The 14,547-nt window shown below is 41.4% G+C and overlaps 1 protein-coding gene across 3 annotated transcripts in view; it reads left to right on the top strand.

Moving 5' to 3' along the window:
* The window catches only part of CEMIP2 (cell migration inducing hyaluronidase 2), an 86,371-nt gene that overhangs the window by 28,535 nt on the left and 43,289 nt on the right, over positions 1 to 14,547 (top strand). For all 3 annotated transcript variants that reach the window (XM_045470231.1, XM_045470230.1, XM_045470232.1), the window contains exons 5-10: positions 3,638 to 3,807; positions 8,951 to 9,139; positions 10,968 to 11,137; positions 13,323 to 13,532; positions 14,062 to 14,267; positions 14,410 to 14,479. In XM_045470231.1, coding sequence (XP_045326187.1) covers positions 3,638 to 3,807; positions 8,951 to 9,139; positions 10,968 to 11,137; positions 13,323 to 13,532; positions 14,062 to 14,267; positions 14,410 to 14,479 — 1,015 coding nt within the window. The remainder of the gene's footprint in view (positions 1 to 3,637; positions 3,808 to 8,950; positions 9,140 to 10,967; positions 11,138 to 13,322; positions 13,533 to 14,061; positions 14,268 to 14,409; positions 14,480 to 14,547) is intronic.

The raw sequence follows: 14,547 nt of genomic DNA, 5'->3' as shown, positions 1-14,547 counted from the left end.
CAAGAGTCAGACACTCAACGGACTGAGCCACCTAGGTGCCCCTGGACTTCATACAAATGCAAGCAGACAGTGTATCATCTTCTGCATCTGGCTTCTTTGTTCAACTGTATGTTCATGAGTGTTATGTATGCCTGTACTACAGTGTATTCACTGCTGGACATCTGGGAGATTTTCCACTTTGAACCTCTGCTATAAAAAGTGCTTCTCCAAATGTTCTTTTATCCATCTCTTGAAAGCCATGTGTATATATTTCTGTAACTTCTAGACCTAGCAGTGGAAACATGATCTTTTTCAAAGTTAGATACCTGCTTGCTTCATTACCCATTAATGCCAGGATGACAACTTCTGTTTCTTTACTCCATTGTTTCTCTGGATTTGTGTGGTCATTAGCTATGAATATTGCATTTGACCTTTTTTTGTTTCCTTTCCCTCCTGGTTTCTAAATTCCCCTTAAAATAGTGCTGCTGATTTGACAGAGGGATTTGGGTTGTGATCCTTTGCCAGTGTTCCATTGCTTTGACATTATCTCCAATGCACATAAGCATACGCCTTTGAAGATAATGTTCTGGTGCACTGAAATTTTCCTCAAGTGGAGGAGGGAAGTAGGAGTGTTTTGGAGATAATGTCAGTAGAATAGAGCATTGTTTTATAGTTGCTGAGGCAGTTCTGGTGAATAAAGGGAGCCTCTGATATTTCTTCTCCTTTCCTCTCACATAGGAGATAATAAATTGAAACATTCTGCATTTGATTCCTTGTGCAGTGTCAAGGAATATAAATAGAGCTATAAAGCATAGTCAGCTGAAAAGTAGCTAATCCATGCCGGGGCAGGTGTGGAATTTATAAGGATGTAGGCATGCTTTGGTTGACTTTTATCTGTGAGTATCCAGCCATCTGTCTGACATAGATTACATTCCATACACACACACACACACACACACACACACACACACACACACACACACTTTCACCCCCCCCCCCCCCCCCCCCCCGCCCCCGGCCCCCAGAGTAGGAAATTGACATTTTTCTTTCTGTGTTTTAAACCTGGAGTCTTAAGGCACATTTTTTGGCTTTTTGTCTTTGTTCTTTTTTTATTTTGGCCACAAGTCTGAGCAAGTCCCTGGAATGTTTATTACAGAAACAAAATGAAATTAAATGGAATTTTCAAACACAGTTGCTTTCAACAAAGAGATGTAAAAATGTAAATCTGTTGGAGAGTGATTATACAACTTGGATTTAAGCCTATTAAGACACCAGTAACCTATTGGTTCTCAGTTTTGCACTCCTGAGATTTTTATTTTTATTTTTTAAATGTTTATGGGGCGCCTGGGTGGCTCATCAGTTAAGCATCCGACTTCGGCTCAGGTCATGATCTCAAGGTTTGTGACTTTGAGCCCTGCATCAGGCTCTGTGCTGACAGCTCAAGGGCCTGGAGCCTGCTTCGGATTCTGTGTCTCCCTCTCTCTCTGCTTCTCTCCTGCTCATGCTCTGTGTCTTTGTCTCTCAAAAATAATAAATAAACATTAAAAAAATTTTAAGTGTTTATTCATTTTTAAAGGAGAGAGAGACAAGTGTGAGTAGGGGAGGGGCAGAGAGATTGGGAGACAGAATCCGGAGCAGGCTCCAGGCTCTGAGCTGTGAGCACAGAGCCCAACGCAGGGCTTGAACCCACAAGCTGTGAGATCATGACCTGAGCCAAAGTCGGACGCCCAACTCACTGAGCCACCCAGGGGCCCCTGCACTCCTGAAATTTTTAAAAATCCCATGCCCAGGGCCCACCTAGAAATTTTTACATCAGAATCTCTGAAGGATGGGCCCCCCCACCCCCTACTCCCCGCCAGGCATTTGATGTGCAGTCAGGGTTGGTGACTAACTCAGTGGTTCCCAATGTGGTCCCCAGACCAACAGCTTTAACATCACCTTGGCACTTGATAGAAATGCAGATTCTTGAGGGATGCCTGGGTGGCTCATTCAGTAGAGCTTCTGGCTTTGGCTTAGGTCATGATCTCATGGTTCGTGAATTTGAGCCCTCCATCAGGCTCCCTACTGTCAGCTCAGAGCCTGCTTCCAATCCTCTTATCTTCCTCTCTCTCTGTCCTTCCACAGCTTGCACTGTCCCCCTCTCTCAAAAATAAACAAACATTAAAAAAAAAAAAAGAAATGCAAATGCTCTGGCCCAACCCCACGCAATCTGAGAGTGGGGCCTGGTAATCTGGTTTGACACCCTCCGGGTGTTCTGATGCACATCAAAGTGTGAGAACCACTCTCCAACTTAGTGTTTCTCAAGTCTGGTTGCACATCCCAATCGCCTGGGAAACTTTAACAAACCTAATAAGGCCACGCCCCACCTGGAGAGATGATGATGTCATCAGTCTGGGCTGGGTCTGAGCATGGATGGACTCCTAAATCTCCCATGTGCCTCTATTATGCAGCCAGATTTGAGAACATTGCCGAGAGTTCAAAAGACAGCAGGCAATACTCATTTTATTGTTCATTTTTCTTTTCTGTCTTTTTGAAGTTTTCATTTAAATTCCAGTTAGTTAACATTCAGTGTAATATTAGCTTCAGGTGCACAATATAGTGATTCTGCACTTCCATACATTACCCAACAGCGCTCTCACCGTAAGTGTGCTGTTTAACCCCAATCATTGATTTCACTCATCCCCCCACCCACCTCCCTCTGGTAATCATCAGTTCATTCTCAGTAGTTAAGAGTCTGTCTCTTGGTGTGCTTCTCTCTAGTTTTTCCCCTATGTTCGTTTTGTTTTTCAAATTCCACATATGAGTGAAATCATATGATATTTGTCTTTCTTTAACTGACTTATTTCACTTAGCGTAATACTCTCTAGGAGCATCTAGAGTTCAATTGGTTGAGTGTCCCACTTTTGATTTTGGCCCAGATCATGGTCCCAAGGTTGTCCAGTTGAGCCCAGTGTTGGGCTCTGCACTGAGTGTGGAGCCTACTTAAGATTCTCTCTCTCCTTCTGCCCCTCTCCCCTGCTCACGCATGTGCACACTCTCTCTCTAAAAAAATAAAAATAAATAAATAAATAAGCAAACAAAACTCTTTAAAAAATACTCTCTAGCTCCATCCATGTCATTGCAAATGCCAACATTTCATTCTTTTTAATGACTGAGTAATATTCCATTGTGTGTGTGTCTGTGTGTGTGTGTGTGTGTGTGTGTGTACATATACATATATACCGAATCTTTATCCATTCATCAGTCATTAGACAGCTGGGCTGTTTCCGTAATTTGGCTGTTGTAGATAATGCTGCGATAAATATCAGGGTGCCTGCAATACACATTTTAAAAGAAGGGAAATACATGGGTTTGTGCCCAGAATGATGTGTCAGATGGGTGTGTATTGAGGAGGGAAGACAGTGATTAATCTTAGTGCCAGTCGTTGGTATTTCACCTGTTACAGAGCTAGACAAACAAGGATTTAAAGTCCAGGTGCATTTCCTTCTGTGAGGCCGGTTACTTCAGTCAAGGTTTAGACTTACAACCTCATGGTAAAAGAAGTAGAGGGATTGATAGAGATGAAATACAAGCATTTAGCAGCACCTGACATAACACGTGTGTCGGGGATCTGGACTGGTACCATGACAAATAAGGCTCATGGTGTTTTTCCTTCTAGGCAAGCATGGGCTTTGGTTGGTGTCATTGATGGTGGAAGTGCTTCTTGCAATGAATCTGTGAGGAACTATGAAAATCACAGCAGTGGAGGGAAGGCTCTTGCCCAAAGAGAATTTTATACTGTGGATGGTCAGAAGTTCACTGTGACGGCTTACAGTGAATGGATTGAAGGTAAGCAAGTACAGCTTAGACTAAGACATTGGTAAGTATTGGGAAAGACTGTTTGGGTTTGGTTTTTGGTTTTTAGGTGGTATTGTATTCGAAGGACAGTCTGATTGGGTTTCTCAACTGACTGAAGATGAAACCTATGGTTTCCCTACTGTGTTTGATCAAGAACTCAAGAGTTCTCGCTGGATGGGAGAACGCCCTGTTCTAGTGCTCCACTCCCACCTGGACTTTGTTCTTGATTCTTGAGTCATAAGGTGTGGTTAACCATTGGAAATGGATTTGTTGGGGCGCCTGGGTGACTCAGTCAGTTAGCGTCCAAAGTCTTGATTTCAGCTCAAGTCATGATCCCATGGTTTATGAGATCGAGCCCCATGTTGGGCTCTGCACTGACAGTGCAGAGCCTGCTTGGGATTCTCTCTTTTCATCGCTCTCTGCCTCCCCCCCCACCTTTCAAAATAAATAAATAAGTAAACATTAAAAACAAACAAACAAACAAAAAGAAATGGATTTGTCTCCTGGATTTGGTACCAGTTGGACCAATCTAAATGTGACAGGGTGAGCTGCCTTTGGTTGTGCTCTGTGACAGTGAACATGATTTTGTACTTTGGATCTTCTCTTCATGTAGACATGTTACCAAATATTACTTTTAGACACGGGCTATACAAACAAACCTCCCGTTTTCTTAGCAGTTATTCCTTGATGATCCAACTAATATGTATGTCTTACAAACAGATCAGAGAAGTACAAAGTAAAAATTAAGCTTTAATCCTGTCATTCAGAGATGATTATTTTTGTGCACATAATCTAGTAATTTTTATCTTGTATATATTTTCTTCTCTAGTGTTCATTTTGTTTCAACCTGTTTCCCTCTCTTTAAATAACATTTTATTCAGTTATCTTAAGTCTTTACATTTTCTTTAACATGATTTATATTTGAATCCACCTTTTAGAAGAAGTATAATTTGTTAAATAATGCCTAGCCCTGGGTGTTTTGGGTACTCCTGACTTGTTTCTTTAAGGATGTTTATTTACTGGGGCTCCTGGGTGGCTCAGTCGGTTGAGTGTTTGACTGTGGCTCAGGTCATGATCTCCTGGTTTGCAAGTTCGAGCCCTGTGTCCGACTCTGTGCTGACAGCTCAGAGCCTGGAGCCTGCTTCAGATTCAGTGTCTCCCCTCCCCCCCGTCTGTCCCTCAAAAGTAAACATTAAAAAAAAAAAAGGGTGTTTATTTACCTATGTTGCTGCCAGAGTTTTTGGCGCCCAGTATGGATTGGCAGCCTCTTGTACTTGCCCTCCGCCTTTCTTTTCCAACCAAATAGTATGCCGAAATTAACATGACATGAGTAATTCGGAAGTGCATTATTACCCATAAAGGTTTATTTTAGGGCTCACACCTCTGTTTCGAGCAGCAATGTAGCAAAATGTTTACTTAGATGGATTTCTGCAGACAGAATGCCTGGGTTTATCATCCAGCTCTTTCCCTTACTGTGTGACTTTAACTTCCTAATCTTCGGTTTCCTCATCTCAAAAGTGGGGATAATAAGAGAAACAACCTCATAGGGCCGCCGTGAATATCAGATGTGAAAGATGTGAAGTTCTTCGCACAGCGTGCATAGTTAGCATACGGTGTTAGCTCTTTTAACGGCGATCCATACATGACTTGGGTTATAACCATGTGTCTTGTATCTTTGTAATTAAAGGGAGAAAGTCTTTTGCTCTAAAATAAACAGGTAAATAGAGTTCCTGGTATGTAACAGAGACTTTGACATGTTGCTTCTAAGCGGCCTTCTGGGCCTGGGGTGAGGAAATGGTAGCTGTTATGGATGCTGATGCAAGAATCGAGCCTCAGCTTTCTGCCTCCAAGACTACTGCTTGCTTGCTTGCTTGCTTTTTTTCTTTTTCTTTTTTAAGCTTATTTATTTATTTCAAGACAGAGAGAGAGAGCGGGGAGGGGCAGAGAGAGGGAGAGAGGGATCCCAAGCAGGCTCCCCACTGTCAGCATGGAGCCCGAAGTGGGGCTTGATTCCACAAACCATGAGATCATGACCTGAGCTCAAACCAAGAGTCAGACGCTTAACCAACTGAGCCACCCAGGTGCCCAAGACTACTGCTTTCTACCCCACCATGGTTGCCTCCGGCAAAAAGCATAGGTGGCTGAGAAGCATTTCTTAGCAAGAATTTGAACCTGCATGAAGGGTTTAGTGGAAACGCTTCCAGTGAGAGTTCATGCAGAGGATAATTACTGACAAACCTCGAGTCAACATTTCCTCTGTGGAAAATTTTGTTTTCGTTTCCACATTCTCAGTGACTACTCATTTCTGGAAGAGGGCACATTCTAGCTATCGTAGGATATTGAGGCCCGTGTTTGCAATGACTCTTACTTTCTGGAAGAGGTGGAAATTCTCTCCAGGAAGCAAGAAGGATGAGCATATTTCCTCCCTTATTTCCAATTCACTCGTGTTAATGGGAGGAAATCTTAGGCAGGATTTTCATCTAAAGCTAGGAAAAAGTGAGAAATTATTGAATAATGCAGATCTTTCCCATCTAACTTTCTGACTTTTTTCTTTAAAAACAAATTCTAATGATCTTCTAAGTTGAAATGGATTTGTCTAACAGTCCTCTTTTTTAGAAAGCATTTTTTAAAATTTTGTGTGAAAAAAATTAATGTTTCTTAGTTGTTTTTTAGATAAATTTTTGGGGGTAAGATCTGAAAATTTGGTCAGTGATAATCATTGTTGTTGAGCTTTTTGATTGTCTTTGTGTTTACCCTGCCTGTTGGGATTCTTGGAAAGGCAGAATAATAAAGAAGTTAGGAAACTGGACTCTGGAGTTAAATGAGCATTCATTTGTGGGCTGTACCACTTTTTTAGCTGTTCTCCAGACTCCCTGACTTCTTTCAGATTTCTTCATCTTTAGTACACAAAATGGTTTCTGCCTCTCAAAGTTGTTTATTTTTATTTTTAATTTTTTTCAAGTAGGCTCTATGCCCAATGTGGGGCTTGAACTCATGACTCTGATCAGGAGTTGCATGCTGTATTGACTGAGCCAGCCAGCTACCCCTCTCAAAGTTGTTTTGATGAAAATTTTTTTTTAAATAATTTTTTAAATGTTTATTTATTTTTGAGAGAGAGAAACAGAGTGTGATGGGGGAGGGACAGGGAGAGGGAGACACAGAATCCTAAGCAGGCTCCAGGCTCTGAGCTGTCAGCACAGAGCATGATCCAGGGCTCGAACTCACAGACCACGAGATCTTGACCCAAGCTAAAGTCAGATGCTTAACCAACTGAGCCACCCAGGCGCCCCAATAAAAGGTTATTTATTATGCGAGTGAAGTCCCAGCGACTATCGGCTGTTGTTATTAGAGTCATTATTACTATTTTTATTTAGACCAAATTACTTTATAGGCTTTAGTATCTGGATGCAAGAAACATATAAAAAAGAAAGCTACTTTACATTTTTTAAGGTACTTTTCTTTTGGTACTTTGCAAAAACAAATGCATGGTATGTTGGCATCTCAAGGAACAGAATCTAAGACTTGTTACGGCCAGGTCGTATCAGGAGAGCTGGCTCAAGATTGTAAGGATGTCTGTAGTATTCCTTGTGCCCTGCCCAAATGTCCCTCTTTTTGATTCCTCTAACTTGAGTAAATAAATGTGTTTCTTCACTCCTGTCATTGACCCATGGTGTCAGTATCTTAAAGTAGCTCCCGAATAGTGTTGTGGTTAACTGGAAGGATGGTTGTGGAGTACAGATACGAGTGCACAGATACCTTTGCGATGCGCTGTTTTTCCTTCTCCACCAGTCGCATGAAGTGGCTTGCATCTAGTGTGTATACATTTGCATTAAATCGACCTTTGGTTTATGGCAGATTTTATCACAGATGCTTTAGAGCCAGGAAATGCTTCTACACTTGGTTGCATGTAAAAGAATAAGTTAAGATGTTGGATCAACTTTTCAGGTTTTGTCTGCCTAATTGGGAATCAACTTTGAGTTTTAAAAGGAGGTATTAGGAGAGATCAGTGATTATAGTCCCTGGGTTGTGTAGACTGCATAGTTGATATAGTCACAGGGAAGGAGCCAAGTTGGACAGGGGATCTATCATGTGACCTCTGGGGGACATTGCAGGTCATAGTGGGAATGTTCATCCCTTCAGCAAAAATCTTTGAGTTTGCAAGAGCAGTGAATACACAGGTGGACGGACTCTGCTGCCTTCACAGATGTACCTTCCAAAGAAGGGAGCTATTCTTCCATTGGAAAGGTATGGATAACACCAGAGGGAGCACTAGAATAAGGATACTGGAGAAAGAGGTTGCTTCCAGCAAGGATGTTTGGGAAGTCTTTAAAGATTAGTCTGATCTTGGGGCACCTGACTGGCTCAGTCGGTTGAGCTTGTGGCTCTTGATCTTGGGGTTGTGAGTTCGAGCCCCACGTTGGGTGGAGGTTACTTAAATAAACTTAAAGGAAAAAAAAGAAAAAGATTTGCATGACTTTTGTAAGATGGATAGTATCTTGGTTGGTGAATTAAGAGTGGAAGGACGCTGTAACTGAAGAATGAAGCTTGAGCAAAGGCACAGAAAAGAGAGATTGCCAGAGGCAAGCTTTTATTCTTTTTTTTTAATGTTTATTTTCTGGGAGAGACAGAGAGTGTGTGTGAGCAGGAGAGGTGCAGAGAGAGAGGGAGACACCGAATCCGAAGCAGGCTCCAGGCTCTGAGCTGTCAGCACAAAGCCCGACGCTGGGCTCGAACTCGTGAACTGCGAGATCATGACCTGAGCTGAAACCAAGAGTTGGGCGCTTAACCAACTGAGCCACCCAGACACCCCAGTTTTAGCACTGAGTTGAAGTATAGCAAAAGATCTGGGGATCGAGAGGCTTCTTCAAAATTATAAAAGAAATGGTACCGAAGCGTGACATTTTCTGTCTCATCATGGTTCGGGGTGCTGGGGCTCTCTACCCTGGAAGTCAGGGATGTACATGTTCATCTTTTTATTAGTAGTGTCTGCGGAATGACTGGCACATGGTTAGCACTGGTGAAATCATACTGACTTGTGTCTGTCTTAACTTTTGATGTCAATCAGTGAGAAAATTGATTTTAGGGGAAAAAAATGCCTATGATGTATCATTTTCTTCCTTGCTTTTTCCTTTAGGTGTTTCTCTTTCAGGTTTCCGGGTGGAGGTTGTGGATGGAGTGAAGCTTCATCTGCTGGATGATGTTAGTAGCTGGAAACCTGGAGACCAGATTGTGGTTGCAAGCACAGACTATTCTATGTACCAAGCAGAGGAGTTCACTCTTCTCCCGTGTCCAGAGTGCAGCCGTTTCCAGGTCAAAGTCAAAGGTATCCGACTGCTTAGAATGCTTCTTGGCAAACGCTCTTCTCTTGGCTTTGCATTCCTGGATCCCCTTCCACCACTCCCATCCCAAGGCATTATCACCATCACCATCATCATCTTGATATCGGAGATCTTAGCAGTGGGGTGCTTTGAACACTAGATCCCAGAGGATGTTAGATAAAAAGTATAGTACTCATTGAACAGTAGTGTTGCAGGCAAATTAGTGTTCTGTGCTATTTCTTTGTTAAAAAAAATTATAGATATATTTATATGTGTATGTATATATATAGCAACTACATGGATTGTTTTTTTTTTCTCCAAGATCATATCCAACTTCTTGTTAATTTTCTGCTATCAAATAATAATAATGCCAATTATCAACCGATTCATATTTAAATAGAAGTCTTTCTCTTCTTAATTAAAAGAACTAATCTCATGGGGCACCTGAGTGGCTCAGTTGGTTGAACTTCGGACTTCGGCTCAGGTCATGATCTCACAGTTTGTGGGTTGGAGCCCCACTTCGGGCTCTGTGCTAACAGCTCAGAGCCTGGAGCCTGCTTCACATTCTGTTATGTCCCTCTCTCTTTGCCCCTCCCCTGCTTGTGTTCTGTCTCTCTCTAAAATAAACATTAAAAGAAAATTTTTAAAAAATCTCATGATTTTTGAGTGCCTACTTTCTTGGCAAAACAAAAACAAAAACATTTCACTAATACTTAAAATAGAACCAAAAAGGTATTTTCGTACACTACATTTTTTAAATCACAGTCTTGACTAATGTTTTTTGAATGAAAGGAATATGCAGTGAGATCCGTATTGTAAGCCATATTTAGGAAGAAGGGCTGACATTTACCAGCCACTTATCCTGAGGCAGGTAATAGGCAAAGCTTGTTCGTGTGTTTCCTTAATTATGGAGTTTATTATTCATTTCACTTATTTACATCATTTTCCTTCTGTACTCAAGATTATATACAATTATGATATAAAACAAGAGAGCTTACAGTACCTATTTAATAGGCACACACTCATGGGTAATTTAGAGCTTTGTGGTTTGCTTTAAAAAAAATAGGATGATTGGCTCACTTGGGACTTGGTCTCTGCTTCACTCAGTGTTGTACTTTTCCTTCTTGACACTATAGAGCATAAGCGGAAAACAAAACCCAAAAAACTATGATACCATCTGGCATTAATTTTGTTTGGAAATTCCCACTCTTGTTAACAAGTCTACATGATAATGAATCTCCCATGATCTTAACTGCTTGATTTATTTGTATTTTTCCTTCCTGAGTCTACGTAATAAAAACATCAGAGAAAAGCTCATTATTAAAGGGTTTCTAGACTTCCAATAAAAGTGGACATTTAAAAGAATGCTTATCAATATTAAAATATTTTATTTTATAAAATGTTATAAAATCTTGGTAATGTTTGCACTGCTAATGTTTAAATGGATGTTACTTTAGCTTTGAAGTAAAAGCAAAAACAACTTGAGACCCCATTATCAACATCTACAAAACCATTCCTTTTAATCTGGATTCACCATGCATGTCATTCTTCATGTGTCCTCAAGGGATTAGAACTAGAGCATATGGGCAGGAACCAGAGAGAATGAAAGAAAGAGAGAGGGAGTGGATACTTAGGTAGATTCCAGAATATTGGTGCCATCCAGGAGAGGATTAAGTTCCTTGTCTGTGTGTGGTTTTGACACTGAGGATCTTTAACAGCCTTGCTTCCTTATATTCTGTGGTTAGAGGACTGTCTTTTTGATATGTTTCCTGTTTTCTTTTTTTTTTTTTTTTTTTTTTTTAATATTTTTTGTCTCTTGTCCACATCAATCAGAAGCCCCTCAGTTCCTGCACATGGGTGAGATCACTGATGGTGTAGACATGAGAGCAGAGGTCGGAATTCTCACCCGGAATGTTGTGATCCGAGGAGAAATGGAAGACTCATGCTACGCTGGAAACCAGTGCCAGTTCTTTGATTATGACACCTTTGGGGGACATGTCATGGTAGGCAAAAAGATTTAAGGAGCTCCTTGGTTGCTAAATACATGTTTGAAAAAACTTCCAAGTTTTGAATTTTTTTCAATTTTTTTTTTTTTTTTTTTTTTAGAGAGAGAAAGAGAGCATGAGTTGGGGAGGGGCAGAGAGAGGGGGAGACACAGAATCCGAAGCCAGCTCCAGGCTCCGAGCTGTCAGCACAGAGTCCGACGTGGGGCTTACATTCACGAACCGTGAGATCATGACGTGAGCCCAAGTCAGACACTTCACCAACTGACCCACCCAAGCACCCCGAAACTTTCAAGTTTGGGGATGAGATCTATATGGATATTAAAAAAAAATTGTGTTTTCTTTGTTTAGTGACAGTGAGGAGATTTTTCAGAATTGAAAGAGAAAGTTATATCTTCATTTAGTTGACCTGGAGCCGTAAACCATTTTGTCCCATGAAGAATTAAATCAATTTACACTGAGAAGAACCACATAGAGATAAAAAACCAAAGAGTCTTGGTATCCATGCATGCAATCTCCATGTATGAGGGCGTCTGGGTGGCTCAGTCAGTTTAGCATCCAACTCTTGATTTCAGCTTGTCACAATCCCACAGTTTGTGGGTTTAAGCCACACATTGGGTCTGCGATGATAGCATGGAGCCTGCTTGGGATTCTCTCTCTCTCTCTCTCTCTCTCTCTCTCTCTCTCTCTCTCTCTCTCTCTCTCTCTCTCTCTCCCTCTCCCTCCCCCCCTCCCCCCTCTCTCTCCCCTTCACCCACTCATGCTCTCTCTCCCTCAAAATAAATAAATAAACTTAAAAAAAATACCTTGATATTATGAAAAGGTAAGCAATAGTAATCTACACATACTTTTATATGTAGATTTTTATTTATATAGAAGTATTGAGCACTCAGTATATGATAAGCATTGCACTGTGTACTAGCTGATTGGCCTTCTGGGCTGCATTTTGGCTACATGTGTTTTAAAATCTGTCTTTTGTACACTCAGTAGGTTATGGTTGTTAGCAACATTTCTGTCACACTGTTTTAGGAAATGTTGGTCAGTGTTATTCTTTTATTTTTAACAGTATGATTAAAAATCTGGTGTTTAAAAATTTATGCTCTGGGGTGCCTGGGTGGCTCAGTTGGATGAGCTCAGGTCATGATCTGACCTGAGTTCGAAGTCCGAGTAGGGCTCTGTGCTGACAGCTTGGAACCTGGAGCCTGCTTCAGATTCTGTGTCTTCCTCTCTGCCCCTCCCTGGCTTGTGCTCTTTCTCTCTCTCTCTCTCTCTCAAAAATAAACATACATTAAAAAAAAAATTTTTTTTAATTTATGCTCAAATTGTGGGTCCCAGAGAAAGTTTTAAAAAGAATTGAAGTAAATAATATTATGTGCTAACTAAAACATTGAGAAGGATTTACAAATAACTATCAAACTATGGTGGAGCTTATAGAAATCAAAGAATAAGATAAGACTGGAAATGACCAAAATATTTGAAGAAATCAATACATATTATATAGACAAATCATTTCTGTGGCTTTCCTGGTTACATGTCTTTGTATTCTTATGAGAGGCCATTTTTATGGCTCTTGAAAGTATTCACTTAGTTAAGAAGCATTTGCTGGCACTTGTGTCTGGCTTAGTCAGTAGAGCATGTGACTCCAGATCCTTAGGGTCAAGAGTTTGAGTTCCACTTTGGGTATAGAGATTACTTAAAACAAACAAACAAACAAAAAACAAAACCAAAAAAAGAAGCAGCAGCACTTGCTAAATTAGTAACTGGAGATCCTAGAAAGCAAGGTGCCAAAGAAAAGAAAAGTTTTAATATGTGTTCTCCTTCAGACATTTTCTATTAGAACTATATATATATATATATATATATATATATTTTTTTTTTTTTTTTTTGCTACCTTAATATTACAAAGCCTAGGGGCGCCTGGGTGGCTCAGTCAGTTGAGTGTCCGACTTTGGCTCAGGTCATGATCTCACAGTTTGTGGGTTCGAGCCCCGCATCAGGCTGTGTGCTGACCGCTTGCTCAGAGCCTGGAACCTGCTTCGGATTCTGTGTCTCCTTCTCTCTCTGCCCCTCCCCCGCTCACGCTTTGTCTCAGTCTGTTTCTCAAAGATGAATAAATGTAAAAAACAATTTTTTAAAAAAATATTCCAAAGCCTATCAGTGTGATTCCAGTTATCTTGTCTTATAGATAAGGAAAAATTTTACTTCAGTGCATCTGTCCTATGTGGAGCTGAGACACATGGGTCAGCAGCATCTGGGGCGGTATCCTGTTCATTTTCACCTGTGTGGGGACGTGGATCACAAGGGAGGGTACAGACACGCGACATTTGTGGATGGCTTGTCTATTCATCACAGCTTCTCAAGGTGCATCACTGTGCACGGAACAAATGGCCTGCTGGTACGTAGCCTCTCGTCACGTCGATGCATGTTGTCGGAAGCGTTAACTGTCTTCCATTGTCCCAACTTCTCAATTTGAGAGAAGTCGGCTCTTGTCCCGCGTCCCTTACTCTCTCCTGCTTGTACTGAGAATTCCGGTGTTTTCCTCTATTCTCTTAAGAGATCAATAAAACCTGACACTTGACTTTGCCCCTCCGGTGAAGATTAAAACGTTTCTTTGCGGGGCGCCTGGGTGGCGCAGTCGGTTAAGCGTCCGACTTCAGCCAGGTCACGATCTCGCGGTCCGTGAGTTCGAGCCCCGTGTCAGGCTCTGGGCTGATGGCTCAGAGCCTGGAGCCTGTTTCCGATTCTGTGTCTCCCTCTCTCTCTGCCCCTCCCCCGTTCATGCTCTGTCTCTCTCTGTCCCAAAAATAAATAAACGTTGAAAACGTCTCTTTGCGTTTGTACTGAGCATGCTACATAGATAGCCTCGTCACTAACACCACAGTCGTTCGTGTCACCAGTGACATGATACGCTTGTGTTTCTGCAGATAAAAGACACAATTGGATTTGACACACTGGGTCATTGTTTCTTTTTGGAAGATGGTATTGAACAGAGAAATACTTTGTTCCACAATCTGGGACTCCTCACCAAACCCGGCACCCTCCTCCCCACTGATAGGAATAATTCCATGTGCACTGCCATGCGAGAAAAAGTGTTTGGAAATTATGTCCCTGTGCCCGCCACGGACTGCATGTGAGTATCTGGCAGAGAGAAAACCTCATGTGTGGTGCTCAAGGCCTTTGACTCTGGGGAGAAGATGTTTTGGAGGACATTTTTAGCGGGCAGGATTTTTTCATTGACTGATGTTTAAATCACTTTAAAAAATGCCTTGCAGGGCTGTTTCGACTTTCTGGATTGCTCATCCCAACAATAACCTGATTAGTAATGCGGCTGCAGGCTCACAGGTAAGTAATATTAGATGCTTTCAGCTGTTTTGTATTCGTGTTTATAAGTATTTTGGATATTATATGGA

The sequence above is a fragment of the Leopardus geoffroyi genome, chromosome D4 (genome assembly GCF_018350155.1).
Source record: "Leopardus geoffroyi isolate Oge1 chromosome D4, O.geoffroyi_Oge1_pat1.0, whole genome shotgun sequence".
In the NCBI taxonomy this organism is placed as follows: Eukaryota; Metazoa; Chordata; class Mammalia; order Carnivora; family Felidae; genus Leopardus; species Leopardus geoffroyi.
Note: the sequence above shows the minus strand (reverse complement) of the source record. Positions and strands in the feature narration are given on the sequence as shown.